Raw genomic sequence first — 20,915 nt, forward strand, 5'->3', positions numbered from 1 at the left:
CTGAAACCAAGAGCCAGGAGCTTCATCTGGTTTTCCCACTTGAAAGCAGGGGCCCAAGTCCTTGGACCATCTTTTGCTGCTTTCCCAGGTACGTTAATAGGGAGCTGGAGCAAAAGAGGAGCAACCGAGACTCGAACCAGCACCCATATGTGATGCCAATGTCACAGACGATGGCTTAGCCCACTACACCACATCACCAGCCTCCACTCATGACTTTCTTGCCAGGCCTATGTCACCTTTGCCCTCTGCGGCCTCCCACCTTAACAGAACAGCCCAGTGCTAGAGGACATGCGGCCATGCCCGGAAAGAGCGTCCTTTTGCATTTGCTCATGGTCCTCTGTGTGCACAAGGACCTTGAGACCAAATGGAGACCAAAATCATGAAGGGACACAATTGCAGTGCAGAAGATCAAGGCCCATACTGCAAAAGACGCCAATACCTGTACTCAGTCATACCCTTGGTGCAAGCGGAGGAAGTGGCAAAGATCTCCTGTGGACAGGTTAGAGGGAGCGTGTCTTCAAATTAATGTCAGTAAATGCCAAACACCAGTCAGTGGTCCTACACCCTGCATATGCCACACACGCCTGCCCTCATCTTCAGTGGGGCTCTGCTGCTGAAGATAAAGACTTCTCTGGGGCGATGTATGTTTGTTTCATAATCTCGAATGATTACGAGCACTGTATCTTCCCGCCTGTCACCCCAGGACTTAGCAGTGCCTGAGCATCTATGGAATGGTGCAGATCCCTTTGCTGCTCTCTGAGAAGCCTTCCTTGGCACCAGCCCACTTGCTGCCATTGCTTGCTCCCAAGCAGAGTCAACAAAGCACCACATTTCTGTCCCTGGCAAAATGCATGTTAGAGACAGCTGCCTGCAGCTCTTGTTATCTGCTCATTTCCCCCGAACTCACCTCTCACTGCCCCCCTGCTCCTGCTCTAGCCACGCTGGCCTCCCCTTTGTTTCTCCACTGACCATGTTCCCACCACAGAGCTTTATGCTTTCTGAAACTTTCTTCCCCCAGAGCCAACCAGCTCACTCACTACTTCCTTTGGGCTTTTGTTTTTTTTTTTTAAGATTTATTGCAACTGATTTTGTTTCTGAGAGGAAACAAAGATTTATTTATTTATTTGAAAGTCAGAGTTACACAGAGAGAGGAGAGGCAGAGAGAGAGAGAGAGAGAGAGAGAGAGGTCTTCCATCCGATGGTTCGTTCCCCAAATGGCCACAACAGGCGGAGCTGGGCCAATCCAAAGCCAGGAGCCAGGAGCTTCCTCTGGGTCTCCCATGTGGTGCAGGGGCCCAAGGACTTGGGCCATCTTCTACTGCTTTTCCAGGCCATAGCAGAGAGTTGGATCAGAAGTGGAGCAGCTGGTACACAAACTGGTACCCAAATGGGATGCTGGCACTGCAGGCCAGGACGTTAACTCACTGTGCCACAGTGCTGGCCCCAAGTGCTTTTTTTCAAGAGCCACCCCTTCAGTGAGGTTGTCCTCAAATGCTCTATCTAAATAGCAGCCCCCACCATCATTCTCCCTTGCCCCTCAGGATCCACAAGGGATTGGTTCCAGGCCCCCTGCACTCACCAAAATCTGTGAATGCTCAAGTCCAGAGAGGCATAGTATTTGCAGAAAAACTATACACATCTTGCCATGGGCTTTAAATCCCTGGGTTACTTATCATACCTAATACAAGGGAAAACTTTGTAAATAGTTGTTGGCGTATAGGGTTTAGGAAATAATGACCACAAAAAAGTCTGTACACGCTCAGTCTAGTTCAAAATTTTTAAAACACTGTTTTCAATCCATGATTGGTAGAATCTGTGGATGTGACCCATGGAGACCAAGGGCCTGCTGTGCTATGTTCTCTTGGGACAGGATAAGCACTTATAAGGAATGAAGGAATGGATTTTTTAAGGGCCTGTGGGAGCCTGCATGGTCACGACTATGTTCAATCTCCAGCATCTGGTATAGTGGACCTGGGACAGAACTGGAGCTTCCCACCTCACTGGTGATGCAAATTAGAGGTGTGTGAAGAAAACAGCCTGCTTCCTGGGACAGGTTCTCTGCCATGTGCCTTAGGTATAAAGCTGGGTGTCATCTTGACAGCTTGAGATGTACTTGCTGCTGCCCAACCCAAGAAGGGAGGAGGCACAGTGCTCAGGGTCACATTGCTACTGAAGGGCAGACTGGGACTTGAACCCAGTGCTAACATCAATGGCTGTGTTCTTTCTTCCACCCCATTGCCTCTCTTGAGAGCCCAGCTACATTTAAACAAATGGATCTTTGGCCCATACAAGGTCCTGTAATTAATGAAGTAAATCAAAGTAGAAACTTTCTTTCTAAGTGAATTATTTTTCTTTCCCTGATTTTTAAATTTATCTTTCCCTTTGGTCCATGATATTTTCAGGTTCCCTTTCAAGAGGAAGTAGGATGGAAGTGATTGTGATAATAAACATGACAGTCATGGAAACCGATGGTGAATATGAAATGCTGTGTAAAGCATTGCACATTAGTCACATCTTTCTCAGGAAAATCAGTTAACTCTTGCAGCTCTCTCAGCCTTAAGCATTCATAAATTTATCTGTTTTAAAAGACCAAGGGATCTACAAATGGACTCCATTCTCCCAGTCTCAATAGAAGATCTCTTTTTTCAGAAGCATGCTGCTCGGATTGTGCCCTTTCTGGGGGTGAGGAAGAAGGCAGCACCAGACAGTGCTCCTGTTCAACTGCGTCCATGAAGACCTGTCTGGGGACTGGGAGGAATTTTGTAAGAAGATTGAAGCTTGGACTGATTTTATAAAATTACCAATTTTTGAATCTTTTGCATATTTGCAAGCCTGCAGTCAGCACCGTTGCCAGATGACGCCATCATCTGGTGGTTGTGGTCCATGTGTTTGGAGTCGATTAAGGACACATCAGGAGACAACCATCGCGAGTGCAGACATCTCATGGCAGATGTCTGTGTTACTTTGGCCTGATAACCAGGGCCATCATATTCATGACAGTTTTTCAGTAGGGTGGTCCTGCTGGTTAAAACAAAATAAGACACAACAAAAATTTGCCCCCACTTGTCTAGGAGCTAACTTGTCTCCATTTAAATGCAGCCTGTGTGCTGTTGGCTCCTCAATTTATGCCTCTGGCTTGAACTTGTCACGTGGACTGTGTACCTGTATGTCAGCTGCTACTTGGTATCCCTATGTCACTGTCAACTGTGACATAACATGTCTTAAGTGGAGAATTTAGCTGGCCCTGGACCTCTGCCCACCCCATCAGCTCTTACTGCCACCAGTCCTCTCTCAGTGATGGCCGCTCTACTTCTCTCATGGCTCAGGCCAATAATCCTGGAGTCATCTGTGATCCACATCACACACTAGGTCTATTGGAAAGCCTCTTGGCTTTACTTTCAAAATGCATGCCAAATCTAGCCCCTTCCCACTCTCTTCACTCCTTCCAACCTTGTTCCATCCACCATCACTATTCGCTTGAATTTCGGCAATTATCTGCTGGCCAAGTTTCTGCTTCTACCCTGTGGTCACCAACATGGTCCTCAAAGTGATTTTTTTTAAAAAAACAAAAGTCAGGGGGCTGGCAGTGACCTAATTGTTTATTCTCTGTCTTCCCCAAAGCTCCCTGAGATCAGGGATTTTTGTCCTTCTAGTTCACCAGCACCTAGAACAGTGCCAGACACTAGACCTCCAATAAATGTTTATTAGAAGAATGAAGGTGTTGAGCACTAATCATGTGCTGGTGACTGTGCAAAGGATCTCATATACATTATTTCATTTTAATCTGTCAACAACACAAAATGGGGAAAAATCATTTTGCAGAGGAGAAACCATGGCTTCTGGGTTTTGTCACCCAAGGTCACACAGCCAGGAAGAAGCCCAGCGAGGATCCAAACCCACACTGTGTCTGACCCAAAAGCCGGTGTGTGATGACTACAAATACGACTGGAGCCAGTGCTGGGGCTACTGGAGAGAACAGCACAGACCGGGCAGCTTCTACCACAGATGTCTTCCCAATGTTCTGAAGCTGAAGGTATGAGGTCAAGGTGCCAGTAGGGCAGTGTCTTTTGTCCTGGGATTCATCTCCTTGGCTTGTAGATGATGGGTCTTCTCCTCATTTCTTCACATGGCTCACTTGCTGTGTGTGTGTGTGTGTGTGTGTGTCCCAATCTCATCTTCTCATGAGATCACCAGCTATTTTGGTTTCTGCCCACTCAGATTATTCATTTACCTCAATCACTTCTTTAAAAGTTCCGTCTCCAAATACAGTCACATTCCGGGGTACTGGGGATCTGGACTCAACCTGCAAATTTGGAGGACACACAGCCCTTAGCACAACTCTGCAATCAGACCAGCTGACAAAAGACAGAATGGGCTCCCCTACTTCTGAATTCTTAATTCATAATTCATTTCTCTCTGCTCTCTCCAATCTTTCTTTCTTGATTGACTCCTGCTTGTCAGTACACAGATAATAAATTGATGCAGTTACCAAAAGAACCCTTCAGTGTCCTTCACTTCACTACCGAACATCAACAGACCCTCTCAGGTCCTCATCTCTGGGTCTTGAAGCTTCATTCTCCTCCCCACACTTGCTGGCCTTGCTTTTGCAAAGATGACAAAACCCAGCCTTGTATCTTCTTTGCAATTTGCCTCTTCTCATCAGAGCCCACCGTTGGCCATACTTCGTCAGTCCGCTTGCTCAGATCTGATGATTCTGACTCTTTTTTTGTTGTTGTTGTTGGCAAATGGAGGAAAGGAAGTCAGAGGGTAATTCCTGATTGTTGAAGTAGGAACAGAGATGTCTACTTAGGGCTCATCCTACTTAGGGTTAGTAGTTAGCATTGCCAGGTAAAATACAGGATGTCATGCAATATTTTGAACACATCTATACTAAAAATTATTCATTGTTTAGACGGAGTTCAAATTTAACTGGGACTCTTACATTTTCACTTGTTCATTCTGGCAACTCTACTAGTATTCAAGGTAAACAGATGGCCCTGTACCTGCAGGAAAGCCTGCATCTCACAGTTGGTGGTCGTTTGAAGAACAAAGGAACCAAGGTAGTGTCTTGATGGGCCAGAGTTTGAAAATGGGTACAACCCAAGAGATTGTAGATTCAGGGAGAGCAGTTGATTTGGGTATAAGTAAGCCTCTATAGCTAAGAGTTGATCTCATGGAAGTAGAGAGTAGATGTGGTCACCAGGAGAGAAGAGGGCGTGGGGAGAACTTGGGCAACAGGTACAAAGTTATAGTCAGGAGGAATCAGTTCTGGTGCACCACTGCATGGCAAAGTGACAAGAATTAACCATGATGCCTGGTACATCTCAAAACACCTAAAGAGGATTTTGAATGTTTCACTGCAAAGAAAGGATCACCACTGGATATACCAATCATCCTGATTTGACTATTACAGTGTATACCTGTATTGAAACATCACATTGTACCCCATATATTTGTACAACTATGCATCAGTTAAAGAAATAACAAACAGGGGGGCAGCATTGTGACATTCCAGGTAAAGCACTGCTTGGACTATCAGCATTCCATATGCACGTAGGTCCAAGTCCCAGCTGTTCCACTTCCAATCCAGCTCCCTACTAATGGGAGTGGGGATGGGGACTTGGAATTAGATCATTTAAGATCTTCCCAACTATAAGGTTTCAGGGCAGCATAAAATGCAGGGTCTTCACTTTATTTTTTATTTTTTTTTTTTTTTTCAACTGAAGTTCTTTATTTTATGTACAGAGAGATGGTATGACTTTCCCATAGCACTGATGTCTTGGAGGATCCATTCAAGGAAATGACTTAGTCCAACTTAATGAAGCCGATGTCCTTCGCGTACTGACGGAAACACTGGCGGCACATGTTCAGCCCGTATTTCCGGATCAGGCCGTGCCGGTTTGAGCAGACGCGGCAAGAGCGGGAACCCTGGCCGAATTTTCGCGGGTGGCTCCAGTAAAGCTGCTGGTGGCCCATCTTGCTTTCACGAGCGCAACGAGGCAAAAGGCGGGTCTTCACTTTAGACCATATAGCACCCTAGGCTTGGGACTCCTTTCCGTTCTGTATGCCTCTGCCTCGAGCGGGATTCACCACCACTGGCCTAGAGGAGAAGCTTGACACCTCCTTAGACTTAGAACATTGTCACAGTTGCCTCAAGAGAACATTTCAGTGCAGGTCCTGTTGGAGAGCTAGGACTTCAGCAAACTTACAAGAAAAGGTTGGCTGCCAATGAATCTGTGGTATAATTCTCCAGAGACTTGCTTTCCCCATTGTAAGATATGAAAGTACTTTAAGAAGTTTACAGAAAATGGAATCAAAAGATGTTTATTTTGATGCAAAATACTTGAGATATTTAAAAATGCATATTATGAAATAATGGATGAAGGTCAAATTTTTTTGAAGATTTATTTTTTTTAAACTTCTATTTAATGAATATAAATTTCCAAAGTACAGCTTATGGATTACAATGGCTTCCCCCCATAACGTCCCTCCCACCCGCAACCCTCCCCTTTCCCACTCCCTCTCCCCTTCCATTCACATCAAGATTCATTTTCGTTTCTCTTTGTATACAGAAGATCAGTTTAGCATACATTAAGTAAAGATTTCAACAGTTTGCTCCCACACAGAAACATAAAGTGAAAAATACTGTTTGAGTACTAGTTATAGCATTAAATCTCAATGTCAGCACACTAAGGCCAAAGATCCTACATGAGGAGTAAGTGCACAGTGACTCCTGTTGTTGACTTAACAAATTGACACTCTTGTTTATGGCATCAGTAATCACCCTAGGCTCTTGTCATGAGCTGCCAAGGCTATGGAAGCCCCGAGTTCACTGACTCTGATAATTTTTAGACAAGGCCATGGTCAAAGTGGAAGTTCTCTCCTCCCTTCAGAGAAAGGTACCTCCTTCTTTGATGACCCGTTCTTTCCACTGGGATCTCACTCGCGGAGATCTTTCATTTAGGTTTTTTTTTTTTTTCCCCCAGAGTGTCTTGGCTTTCCATGCCTGAAATACTCTCATGGGCTTTTCATCCGGATCCGCATGCCTTAAGGGCTGATTCTGAGGCCAGAGTGCTGTTTAGGACATCTGCCATTCTATGGGTCTGCTGTGTAGCTCACTTCCCATGTTGGATCATTCTCTCCCTTTTTTATTCTATCAGCTAGTATTTGCAGACACTATTCTTGTTTATGTGATCCCTTTGGTTCTTAGTCCTATCATTATGATCAATTGTGAACAGAAATTGATCACTGGGACTAGTGAGATGGCATTGGTACATGCCACCTTGATGGGATTGAATTGGAATCCCCTGGTATGTTTCTAACTCTACCATTTGAGGTAAGTCAGCTTGAGCATGTCCTGAATTGCACATCTCATCCCTTATTTTTTAAAAATCAGAGTTAAAGAGAGAGAGGAAGAGACAGAGAAAGAGAGAGATCTTCCATCTACTGGTTCAGACTCCAATGGCCAGCAGTGGACCAGGCTGAAGCCAGGAGTTTCATTTGTGTCTTCCATATGGTTGGCAGGGGCCCAAGCACTTGAGCCATCTTCTGCTGTTTTTCCCAGGTCATTAGCAAGGTGTTGAATCAGAAGTGGAACAGCCAGCACATGAAAAACGTGCCCATATAGGATGCTGGCACTGAAGGTAGTGGCTTTATCTGCTATGCCACAATGCTGGGCCCCCAATTCTTTTTACAGCAAAATATTTTTAATTCCACTTTCCATAAAGTATGGTTATACCTCCTTTAGAGTCATTTTGTGGCAGGGATCATATATTTTCCATTTGCTTTTAATCCTCAAACCTGTGCTCAAACCAGTCTGGGAGTTTTGATGGGCCAAAGGAGACTCATGGTCTGGAAGATTTGGGGACCCCCAGGAGGGCTGGCAACAGGGAAACTTAAAAAATCTGCCAAGTCTGCCTTCCATACCCTTCCCTTCCCATTCAACATTTACTCACAGATACCTTTTCCAAGGTCTTCAGTGATCATATCTCCATGGATTTTTCCAAATTAATAACACTAGTCTCTTCCCTCTCTCCCCCTCCCCCCACACCTACCTGTATGGTGGACACCTCCACATAGAGCTATCAACTCATGAGTCCAACCATCCATCAGGTACTATTGGGTGGAAAGTGTTCCAGACATAAAAATACCCAGGAAGTCTTGCTGTCTTAATGAAGCTCATGAAGTTGGGTGGGAGGTGTCATATGGACACATGCATTCAACTCGTCCAACCAATACAGAACCATCATCACCTGACCCCAAACGTGCCCCTTCTTTTTCAGATAAAGACATCACCATCCCAGCACCTGCTAGGATTTATAACTCTAAGGTCACATCTGTTTCTTCTTTCTCTCTCTATCATCCCAGTTCATTTTTACCTTTTTGACACTGACTTGGTTCAGTTACCATTTGCTAGGTAAGAGCATAGCAGTATAATTGCAAGAAAGTTTTACTGGGTTGAATTGAATTTGGTTATAATCCCTAAGCTTCCATTTTTAGCACCATAATGTTTTATTAAGCTACCTTTTGTGAGATGACCTTCAACACAAGTTACTGTATTCAAAGAACTGTACTTTGTGTTTTACTGACATTTGTCCTGTATACTTAAAACATATCTCTTAATCAATGTTCTCATTTTTGGGGGTAAGGCTTTTAAGACTTCAGAAAGCCTGAAAACCTCATTGTCTAGAACACCTACACAAGCCAGTTGACATTGTCTGGTTTTTTAAGGCCAGATCTGAGGTAGGGAAAGAAACATCTTTGCAGCTTAGAAAGATGCTGATGGTGCTATTCAGAAAGGGACTCTAAGGAGTCCAGTTTTAAACAAACTCTAATAACAAAGCACTCCCAGCCAAGAGCGAAAGCTGATCTCCTGACATAACTGGTGCCAGCAATACCACCTTCCTGCCTTTAGCCACGCTGCTGACGCTGAATGACGCATCTTCCACCCCACTTGTGGGAGAGCCAATCGGTTCCCTTTGAATGAAATCTTTATTCAGATGTTTAAACACCCCAGGGGGAGGGGAGGGAGAGGACAGGAGATGTGTTTCAGAAACAAATGGGGACCCACATGCCAAGTTTCTGTTCTTGTTACTGTTCAGGTTTTGGCTCTGTGAAGACGGTCTCAATTCCATGTTTTTCATTCAACTGGTTTGTTTGGCAAAACCGAACGATCAATACAGAACTCTGAGGTCAGTCTCACCTTACACAGAGAGCTACAGCTGGGAAGCTCAGCTTTCTGTGGTCGGGAAACTCTGGAAGCCGCTGGCCTGCCGTTGACAACAGGAGGCAAAGATATGGGCCAGATAACTCTTTCTTCACAAGCATACAAATCTAGGACTTTCCCCCTTAAAAATCCAATGTACAAGCAAAGCTTTGTGGATCCTTGGGTGCCAGTGGGTGAGGCAGAGAAGGCAGAGCGAGTGTTAGGATGGAGCGAGTATGTGCTATGTCCACGCACAGCCAGGGTCTGCCCTTCAGTTGTTCGTAAGCCAACACAACGGACACTTGCCCCTCTTGCTCTATCCTGAGACTTACAGGCAGGCACACACCTAAAAGGGCAAAATGTTAAGAGGAAGTGGGAGGCAGCGAGGGCCTCCGTGCTCCTCAGGCCGTCGATCAATCTGGCACAGCTGGCATCGGGTTCTTGGGATGCAGATTCGCTTTCCTGGTTTTGCCTTCCAAGTCACCTTTCCTTGCACCTGCTTTCCTCCAAGTGAGTAAAATTAGTTCTTTTTCCTCCCCTCTTCCCACTGTCAGTTCCCCTGAGGCAGAAACAAATGAGTCTAAATGCAAAGAAGAATCTGCTTCAGGGCTGGAAAGATGAAGGTCAAGGTGACTGGTTAGTTCTGTGTCACCATCTGTGAGGTTATAATGGGCAACACGTGTCCACCTTACTAAGTGCCAGGCACTGCTCTGTGGCTCTATTTACCTCCCTAATCACAGCCATCTGATGAGCAACATCACAACCACTGGTGTTTATAGAGGGGGACAGAGGCACACAGAACTTAAGTAACTGGTCTAATGGCACATGGCAGATAGACATTAGAGCTGGGATTCAAACCCAAGAAGTCTAACTTCAGAATCCCTTAAACACCCCACATAGACCCAGCCTGTCCCCTACACCTAGGTATGCGACTGATGGCCAAACAGCCTGGGCAATACTTTTCCCTCTACCCACCCACTCCCATGGATGAAGGACAGCAAAAAAGGCTGCCTAGACGAGCGCAGAGAGAACCGCACTAAGAGAGGGCCACGGCTGCGCAGCTTCCATGGGCCATCTCCTGCCAAGAATGCAGGTTTCACTGTACCAAACCAGATGCAGGGTCCCTATATGCCAACACTGCCTTGTCACTGGTGGGTGAGACTGAGGCACTAATTCTCTACAAAATATGTGTATACCCATCCAGTGACCTACCAAAGATGTGCTGCTTGTCTTCAGCTTAAATATAGAGCTTAATGATCCTAACACAGTCAAAAGATGCAAAAGATGTATAGATGCTGCATTGGTCAGCCCAGGCTGGTGAAACAAAACACAGAGGGATTAAACTACAAACATTTATTTCTCACTGTTTAGGAGATCATTACATCCAAGATTGAGGTGTCAGCAGATCCAGTGGCTGGAGAGGGCTTCTTCCTTCCTTGTTTGTAAACAGCCAACCTCACATATCTTCATGTGACAGAGCAAAGGAGAGGAAGCAGCTTTCTTCTTGTAAGACCCTAATCCTATCATGAGGGGTCATAACCTAATTATCTCCCAAAGACCTTGTCTCCACATACCTTCACATTTTTAGGGTTTAAATGTATGAACTGGGGAGAGGAGAAAAAGTCTTTTTTTTTTTTTTTTTTTTTTTTTTTGACAGGCAGTATGGACAATGAGAGAGAGAGACAGAGAGAAAGGTCTTCCTTTTCCATTGGTTCACCCCCCCCCCCCCCCAGTGGCCGCTGTGGCCGGTGCACCGTGCTGATCTGAAGCCAGGAACCAGGTGCTTCTCCTGGTCTCCTATGGGGTGCAGGGCCCAAGGACTTGGGCCATCCTCCACTGCACTCTCAGGCCACAGCAGAGAGCTGGACTGGAAGAAGAGCAACTGGGACAGAATCTGGTGCCCCGAACGGGACTAGAACCCGGTATGCCGGCGCTGCAGGCAGAGGATTAGCCTAGTGAGCCTCGGCACCGGCCTGAGAAAAAGTCTTTTACAGGTGCCATTCTATAAATTTTCACAGAACCATAAAAAGTTGGAGAGAAGGGGCAGGACCAAGGCCAGGGGGTGCTTATCCTCACTGGTAAGCACTGATACCCAATACTCATGCAACCAGAAAGTTTAATTAACCCCATTTTGTTCTTAAATGACTAATTTCATGCCACTGTATCACTAGAACAGATAGTTTATCTGTTTTGTCCACCACTGTATAAAACAAAACTTCAAAAAGTTCATGGAAGAATAGAATTAAAATGTAAGTCTAACTTGATGCAAAAAAACCCCCTGAAATCTATATATATATTGTTCAAAAAGTTCGTGAAAATAGATGCATTTTGAAAAAAACTATGCATGGATTTCAAAAGTTCCTCCCACCAAAATAATTCTATCTCTTAATTCCACTTTCCATGAACTTTTTAAATTTATTTTTAAAATATTTATTTATTTATAAAAAAATTCAGTTACACAGAGAGAGAAGGAGAGGCAGAGAGAGAGAGAGAGACAGAGACAGAGATCGTCCATCTGCTGGAAGTTGCAGTTGGCTGCAATGGCCAGAGCTGCTGATCTGAAGCCAGGAGCCAGGAGCTTCTTCCAGGTCTCCCATGAATGTGCAGAGGCCCAAGGACTTGGGCCATCTTCCACTGCTTTCCCAGTCCATAGCAGAGAGCTGGATAGGAAGTAGAGCAGCAAGAACACAAACTGGCACCCGTATGGGATGCTGGCACTGCAGGCAGCTTTACTCGCTATGCCACAGCACTGGCCCCTCCATGAACTCTTAAAAGCATTTTGTTTCCCCAGTGTTCCATCCATTGCCTGAACTATAGAAGCACTCAACTAGACTTATGGAATTCAATTGCTCAGACCATCTCATCCCTTCAAGGAATCAAGGTCTGTCTATCCTCTTCCTGAGAAACGCAATGCGCCCATCTTCATGCAGTGCCTGTAGAGTCTGATTGGACTAAACTACTTCCATCAACTCACAGCAGAAATTACCACAATTTGTTGTTACTGCCAGTATTTTCATAGTTAAAAGAAAATAAAGTTTCTGGGTCAAGATTAACTTAAGTATTTTTCAAGTTATTAGAGAGAAACCTAAAAATAATATAATTCTATTTTTGTGTAGATCAGACACAATGCCTAAACTAAAAGACATATTTGTCAAATAAAAAAAAAATCTCTTCACATATTTGTATAACTGCCTTCAGTGACTCCTCTACTCTCAAACCCCATCTTAGGTTTCTCAGGCGAAATCCATAGATCTTTTCCTCTTAGAATAACTGAGTTATGGGATTGAGGATATAAACTCAATCAAGCCTCAGGACCAAATTCCAAGTTGTCAAGTTCTAATATTGATATTTTGCTTTTTAAGTCTACCAAGTCATAATTAGAAACAGTTGCTCATTGGCAAATCGGTTTTCTTTTTCCTGATCCTCAAATAATAGTCCCAATAGTTAAAAAATTTAAATATGGGTTCATCAGGTAAGCATAGTATTTAAGAATCAATATGCAAGACGGTTAACAAAACCTTAGCTCAAAATTTCAATGTGGATTATAAAAAAAAGCAACCTAGAGAGAAAAAAAAAAAATAAATGAACCATTGCCCCCAAATCACTGTTTCTGCTTTGGGTCCATCCACTTGCTATCACCTAATGCTGTAAATACTTGAGTAAGGGAAGACATAGGCATGTCATAATCCCAAAAACAAATTTCAGCAAATAGTTCAGCAAACTTTGCTTTCTTAATCAATTCCCAGTAGGAATTTTAGCCTCAGATAAAAGGCATCTGATGTGTTAGCTTTTATATCAGTTTTTTAAAAAGATTTTTTGATTTATTTGAAAATCAGAGTTAATGTAGAGAGAGGAGAGGCAGAGCGAGAGCGAGAGAGAGAGAGAGAGAGAGAATCTTCCATCTGCTGGTTCACTCCCCAATTGGCCACAATGGCTGGAGTTGCACTGAGCCGAAGCCAGGAGCCAGGAGCTTCTTCCAGATCTCCCACATGGGTGCAAGGGCCCAAGGACTTGGTCCATCTTCTACTGATTTCCCAGGCCATAGGAGAGAGCTGGATTGGAAGTGGAGCAGCTGGGTCTTGAACCAGTGCCCATATGGGATGCTGGCACTGCAGGTGGCAGCTTTACCTGCTATGCCACTGCGCCAGCCCCATACCAATTTTGATTACCATTTTAAGTAACTAAACTTTGCAGTTTTTCAATTGAGGGCATTAAGACTTGACCTTGCTCTGAAGGCAATGAAGGACTTATTCTATATGCTGTCAACAGACTGCTCCCAGATCTTGCAAAGAGAGACAACAAGAGCCACTTTCTGATAACTGGGTCTTTCACATCACCTAAAATGGTGGCAAAACAGCAATGGATCTGTAGTTGGCAAACTTATTTGGGAGTCTCTATCAGAGGGTAGAGTGGGAAGTATCATTATGTTCCTAAAACCAAAATATTTTATAGATGATAACAATTATACAATGCATAGTAAAGCATGAAAGATTTCCAAGATATAAGCTAGACAGAATAGTGCTTCAAGCAAGATGCAAGTTATTAAGAAGTTAAAAGGGAGGTGGGTATTTGGTGCAATGGTTAAGACCCCACTGGGATGCTCACTTCCCATATTAGAGAGCTTGGAGTTGAGTCTCAGTTCTGCTTGTGATACCAACTTTCTGCTAATCACACCCTGGGAGGCAGCAGGTAACAGCTCAAGTACTTGGGCCCCTGGCACCCAAGTGGGAAACTCAAATTGAGTTACGGACTCCTGTCTTCAGCCTGGTCCAACCCTAGCTGCTGTGGCCATTTAGGAAGTGAACCTGCAGATGGACTCTCTCTCCTTCTTCTCTCTCTCCTTCCCCTCTCCTGCATCTCTATCTTAATCCACTTTTCATTACCTTAACTAAAATACCTGAAGGAAGCAGGAAAGAAAAACTTGAACTCCAAAAATTCAAACTCTTCCAAGAACACCCCCTGCCCCAAGCACGCCCCTAAGAACCCAAGAAACATGCCAGAAGTTCCACCTACCCCATCGTTAGATCAAGTTTCCACCTTTAATCAAACATTAGCATTACAATATTACAGTTTAAATAACTGCATGAGTTTTGAGGCAATAAATCTTGCTATAACATTGTCACTGTCTCTCTTTGCCTTTCAAAGAAATGAAGAAAAATTTAATTAAAAGAAAAAAGAAGTAACAAAGGAGGTGAAGAAATGATGAGAAGTATTTGAGAATCAAACACTTTAGTTTGAAGAAATGAAGAGAAGGGCCGCATTGTGTTGCAGCCAGTTAAGCTGCTGCCTCTGATGCCAGCATCCCATATGGATGCTGGTTGGTTCGAGTCCTGTCACTCCACTTTGGATTCTGCTCCCCGCACACAGTAAAGTAGCAGAAAATGATCCAGGTATTCAGGCCCCTGACCCCAACATGGAAGACCTGGATGAAGCTCCTAGCTTTTGGCCTGGCCCAGCCCCGCTGTTGCAGTCATTTGTGGAGTAAACCAGTGGATGGAAGATTTCTCTCTGTCCCCCACCTCCTCTGAAACTCTGTTTTCAAGTAAATAAATAAATCTTTTAAAGAATTAAGACAAAAAGGCCATTTAGAGATGATGGAGGTTTAGAGATTGTTTAGAAATACAGGTAATAGGGGGCTGGAGCTATAGTGTAGTAGGCTGGGCTTCCGCCTGTGGTTCTTGCATCCTATATAGGTACCGGTTTGTGCCCAGGCTGCTCCTCTCCCGATCCAGCTCTCTGCTTATGGGCTATGGAAGCAGTGGAAGATGGCCCAAGTACTTGGGCCCCTGCACCCGCATGGGAAGACCTGAAAGAAGCTCCTGGCTCCTGCCTTTGGATTCACCTAGCTCTAGCCATTGCAACCATTTGGGGAGTGAACCAGAGGATGGAAGACCTTTCTCTGTTTCTCCCTCTCTCTGTCTGTAACCCTACCTCTCAAATAAATTAATAAATCTCTTCTTAAAAAAATATGGGAAATAGAGACATGTCTGGAATTGAATTATGTTGGAGATCCTTAACCAGGGCTTCCCAATGAGTTCTATGTTTTTATTGTTTGCTGTCTGCAGGCTAAATCAGAACCTCTGCGGTGGGGCTAGGGTGTGTACCAGGTGTTTCTAATGTATGCTCCAAGTTAAGAAAAAGTGGTACCACATGCCTAATTTTTCTTCTTGCTTTTCTCCTTAAAACACAACTTAATTTTTGCAATGCTATTATTTTTAAATGTTCTGAACATAAAAACAATGCATTGAAAATTTGGAAAATAGGAAAAAGTACATATAAAAGATTAAAATCATCCCTAATTCCATTACCTAGAGATATCCTTTTAGTCCAGGGAGTCTAAGTCCGAGTTCCTCTGGATAGATTTTCAAAGATCCAAGGCTTGGACCTCTGGAAATTTATGGAAAAGTACTGTTCAATCTTTTTTTTTCCAAGCTCATATGTGGTTTTTATAATATTTTTGTTACATGTTTTTCTTTAAAGCTGCTTTTTTTCCCAGTTAAGAATGCACACATATTCCCCCAAATCCTTAAGGGCCTTTGAGACTATCACTTTTAAAGGGTGAATAATAGCCCATCAAGGCAACCCCCAAGCCCTCACTCATGGTTGGACAGGAATATTACCCACATTTGCTACTATGAAAAACACTGTAATAAACATCCTTATACATAAACTTCTGCATTTTTTAAATGCCTTTTTTCCTTTCTGAGATGTGAAGTTACTGGAGCAAATGGTATATGCTTTTAAAGACATTTGCCTCTATTGTTAAATTGCTTTTGAGAAAGATCTGGTTAATCTGTACATCTAGTAGGAGTATATTAAAATGTGAGTGGTCCTAGCTTTCTGTTTGTAGGCTTTTCTTTAAAAAAAAAGATTATATACGTATTTATTTGAAAGGCAAAGTGACAGAGAGAAAAGAAGAGACAGGGATCTTCCATCTGCAGGTTCACTCCCCAAATGTCTGCAACAAGCTGGGCTGGGCCAGGCTGAAGCTAGGAACCAGGAATTCCAACCAGGTCTCCCATGTGGGTGATAAGGACACAGGTACTTGGGCGATCCTCTGCTTCCTTCTCAGGTGCATTAGCAGGGAGCTGAACCGGAAGGGGAACAGCTGGGACTTGAACAGGCACTGATGTGGGATACCAGCTTTGCAAGCAATGGTTTAACCTACTGCACCACAATGCTGGTTTAAACACAATGCGTTACAAATGTTCTGTGCAGCTTTGATTTCTTTACAAGCCCCTCATATTAGTGAAGTTCTCTTAATGACAGCCTGATAAAGTGTCCTCCAGCTAGTTACCTGAAGAAGGCAGACGAAAGAACTCACCTGCATTATTCTGCTACCTGTCTTCAAGCCTCAGTGCAGGCATCCTCTCCCTCAGAGATCGACTTCCCTGACAACCAATGCCTTCCCTTGGTGTACACTCGTTGACTGTGTCCACATCATAGGCTGCACGTGCACATGCTCCCTGTAGGTAGAGGGAGGGAATGCTGTTTGGTGTGCATCCCGGTGGACGACGAACCCCTCTGCTCCTGCTACCAGAGTTTCAGAGTCAGTCACCTTCCTGGCACACCTTAGCCAGGTTTCTCCAGCTTCCAACTCAAGACTTCTGTTTCGAGCCAATGACACAGGCACAGGTGTAGCTGAGAAATTACTGGAGGCCAGAGCAGGGTCCAATGCTGCAGCCTGAGTCTTGGCAAGACCTCAGCTGTGTGTCCTTGAGTCTACCCATCCCTTTCCTGGAGCTTTCTCTCTTACCTTCTGTGGTTGTTTGCACAATTTCCTCCCCAAGGATGCTCCCCTCTTCATTCCTGAACTGGGAATATACTGTCTGACATGGCACAAAGGCACTAAGGTGGGAGACAGTGAAGGATCCTGAGATGGGGAGATTGTCCCAGGTTATTGGGATGGGCCTGGGGTCATCCTAAGAGTTCAAAAATGGGAGCAGGCCACCCACCCACAGAAGCAGGGATTGGAGTGACATCTCCTCCAGCAAATGTTGCCAGCACCCTAGACGCTGAGTTAGGAAACAGATTCTCTCCCAGACTTCTCTGTAAGCCTCATGTTGGGCTTCTGACCTCCAGAAATCTATGATAACAAACCCGTGTTGCTGTAAGCTAAGTCTACGTTACAGCAATGGGGAACTAACACACTTCCCCACTGAACCCACAATATTCTCCCTGCACACATTTCTGCTTGATGTAAACCATTCTCCCTTTCAGCTGCTCATTACCAACTGCATGTTGCCCTCCTTGAACCCCAGCCTGGTGTTGGCTGGGGCCCATCCTCTGTTCTCTCACATCATCCTCTTCCTCTCACCTTGAGCTATGGTTCCCTGCTTAGTGGGCAATCTCCCCCTAACTCCCCATCCCAACACACACATACACACACACACAATCATGAACTCAGTAAGGACAAAGACTGAATGTGATTCACCTTCAGACTCCCATGCTAGCACAATGCATGAATAAATACAAGGGCACTTCAAAAAGTTCACAGAAAAAATGATTAAAAATAAATTTATTTCCAAGCAAAAATATATTTTAAGAGGCAAGTATTTGGTGCAGCAGTAAACCACTGCTTGGGATACTCACACCCGTATCAAAGTGTCAGGGTTCAAGTCTCAGTTGTGCTCCCAATTCCAGCTCCCCACTAATGTGCACCCTGAGAAGTAGCAGGTGGTGCCTCAAGTATTTTGGTCCCTGCCACCCACGTGGAAAATCCAGATTGAGTTCTTGGTGCCTAGCTTTACCCTAGCCCAGCCCTGGCTGTTGCAAGCATTTGAGGGAGTGAACAAGGTGATGGAAGAACTCTCTGCCTCTCTAAATAAATAAATTTGAAATCCATGCATAGTTGAAGTCTTCACAAAGTTCATGAAAAATGTGCATTATGAAAAAACTGTGTATAGATTTCCAAAGATTGCACCAAAATAAATTTTGATTTCAATTCCATTTTCACAGTAATTTAAAGTATTCTAGTGTTAGTTACATGACCCAATCATAGCTAATTTGTTTACAAACATACAAACAGATGGAGATAGTTTAAGGAAATCACTTGTGAATACATAGAAAACCATTCATATGAGGCTTGTTTTCTTTCGATAGTGGAAATTATTTTTAAGGAAGGTAGATTTATCTAAAAGGAAGGTTCCGCACTTATGATGGGATTTTAAAAAGCTGACTAAACATACACTATGTTAGCTAAAGGGAAAGCAGAGTAAACACAATCAGTTTACAATACTATTAAAACCTAAGGGGAAATGAAATGTCTGTTTCAAAAATGCTGGGTGTGCCTGTGTCTCTCACACTTCAGTGTTATTGTAGGACACTCCAGTGGCTGGTTGCAAAATCTTGATGGTCTGCTAACCCTGGCTTCATCCAGGCCGATGTGAAGCACGCATCTGAGACACTCGGGCTTAAGAGATCTCTCTCCCTTGCATGACAGGGAGTCTTAAATGATTTTCTTTCTGCCATACCGAACATACTCCCTGCCTAAATTTTTAAGCCTTTGGAGTCTATCCTACAAAAATTCAAAGGCACAAGTGCACAGGGATATTCACGGCAGCTCTCTTTGTAATAACATTTGATTGGAAACAACCCAACTGTCAATCACCAGGAAAGTGGTTGAATAAATTATGGGACATCCATAATCCAGAGCTTTATGCATTCCTTAAAAAGAATGAGGTAGTTTTATACATACTCCTTGCTGCATCATCGTATTTCACTGCTCCAAACTCTCTAGGGCTTCCAGTTGCAATGAGGTGGAATTCAAACTCCTTCCCCTCATCTCAAATGCCCTCCAGAGGGTGGCTGTGCCTACCTTTGTGACCCAGGGTCTGCATTCTCCCCTCCTCCATCTGGATTCAGCACAGCAGCTTTCTCTGTCGGTTCCTCCCTGGCCACCCCAGCTTATCCCTATCACAGGTTCTTTGCACTTGCTGTTCTCTCAGTTACAAATGTTCTTCTCTCATCAGTGTTTCTTCACCTAATCCCACATTAAAACCGTGTGCATGCCAAACCAGCTAATTAAGAATCTTGGGGTGTTTCCCAGACATTGGGTGCTTTGGGGTTTGGTTCCTAGTTTGTTCTTAGTCTCCCCAGGTGATCCCCCGTGTAGTCCAGCTTGAGAACCAGGGTGGCTTCACACAGTGACTTCTTTCCAACATTGCAGAGTTCAGATGTCATCTCCTTTAAGAAAGTATCGTTACACTACTGTAAAAACTAAAGATTTAATTGAATGGATAGCACCTAAAAGAAAACTAGGAGCAAAAGATGAATGCAAACTGAAACTGAATTTGTGAATGTAAAGGTGACAAGTGTGGGCCGGCACATGTTGAAAAGATAACATTTAAAATAAACCCAAATATCCCAACTAGACCTGGGCAAAGTGAATAGGTTCCAAAGAAGACGTGCAAGTGGCTGACAAGTACAGATTGACCATTCCTAATCTGAATGTCTGAACTCTGAAATGCTCCAAAAGCCAGCTCCTGTTAAGCACGACATGACACCACACCACTCACGGAAAATTCCACTGTGAAGGCTGGTTTCAAGCACATAATTATTTAAAAAGTATATAAATTGCCCTAAGGCTACGTGCATGAGCTATATGTAAAGTATAAATTAGTTTTGTGTTTTGACTTGGGTCCCAACCTCAAGAACATCAGTATGTGGCTGGCGCCGTGGCTCAATAGGCTAATCCTCCACCTTGTGGCGCCGGCACACCGGGTTCTAGTCCCGGTCGGGGCGCCGGATTCTGTCCCGGTTGCCCCTCTTCCAGGCCAGCTCTCTGCTATGGCCAGGGAGTGGAGTGGAGGATGGCCCAGGTGCTTGGGCCCTGCACCCCATGGGAGACCAGGAAAAGCACCTGGATCCTGGCTCCTGCCATCGGATCAGCGCGGTGCGCCGGCTGCAGTGGCGGCCATTGGAGGGTGAACCAACAGCAAAGGAAGACCTTTCTCTCTCTGTCTCTCTCTCTCACTGTCCACTCTGCCTGTCAAAAACAAAACAAAACAAAACAAAACAAAACAAAACATCAGTATGTGTACAGAGATATTCCCAAATCCAAAACACTGCTAGTCTCAACCATTGTGGGGATAAGGGATAGTCAATCCATCTATAAAGAGATGCCCAACATCACTAATGATTATGGAAATACAAGTCAAAAATCACTGTGGGGACTAGTGTTGCGGCGTGGCAAATTAAAGCTGTTGCCTGCAGTGCCAGCATCCCATATGGGCACTGGTTCGGGTCCTAGCTGCTCCACTTCCAATCCAGCTCTCTGCTGTGGCCTGGAAGAACAGTGGAATATAGCCCAAGTCCTTGGACCCCTGCACCCATGTAGGAGACCCAGAAGAAGGCTTTGGGTTAGCACAGCTCCTGCCATCTGGGGAGTGAACCAGCAGATGGAAGGCCTCTCTCTCTCTGTCTCTGCCTCTCTGTAACTCTGCCTTTCAAATAAATAAATAAATCTTTTAAAAAGTCACTGTGGCTATCACTCTTAGGCTAGCTTGTGTGGATAATGCAAGAGAAGACAAATGCTGATGACAGAGTAGAGAAAAGGAAACCTAGTACACTGTTGGTGGAAATGTGGATTGGGGCAGACATTACGAAAAATCATATGGAGGTTGTCAAAAAATTAGAGGTAGAACTACCATGAGATCTAGCAATCTCATTTCTGGATATACAGCTAAAGGAAATCAAATCACCAGTCTGT

General features: G+C 44.3%; 1 protein-coding gene and 1 long non-coding RNA gene across 2 annotated transcripts in view; both read right to left on the bottom strand.

Annotated features, from left to right (window-relative positions):
• Positions 1 to 20,915, bottom strand: part of LOC138849942 (uncharacterized) — a 47,672-nt gene that overhangs the window by 15,676 nt on the left and 11,081 nt on the right. Inside the window, exon 2 of the long non-coding RNA XR_011389246.1 lies at positions 16,530 to 16,671. This is a non-coding gene — a long non-coding RNA (uncharacterized lncRNA). The remainder of the gene's footprint in view (positions 1 to 16,529; positions 16,672 to 20,915) is intronic.
• LOC138849940 (small ribosomal subunit protein uS14) lies at positions 5,691 to 6,016 on the bottom strand. The gene has a single exon (XM_070075328.1). It carries the CDS (start codon positions 5,974 to 5,976, stop codon positions 5,806 to 5,808), a length of 171 nt encoding a protein of 56 aa, XP_069931429.1. The 5' UTR covers positions 5,977 to 6,016; the 3' UTR covers positions 5,691 to 5,805.

This window comes from Oryctolagus cuniculus, chromosome 6, assembly GCF_964237555.1.
Source record: "Oryctolagus cuniculus chromosome 6, mOryCun1.1, whole genome shotgun sequence".
Lineage (NCBI taxonomy): Eukaryota > Metazoa > Chordata > Mammalia > Lagomorpha > Leporidae > Oryctolagus > Oryctolagus cuniculus.

What these genes read in the sequence shown, in the direction of transcription:
- LOC138849940 (XM_070075328.1), bottom strand. Translation starts at nt 5,976, where the DNA reads ATGGGCCACCAGCAGCTTTACTGGAGCCACCCGCGAAAATTCGGCCAG.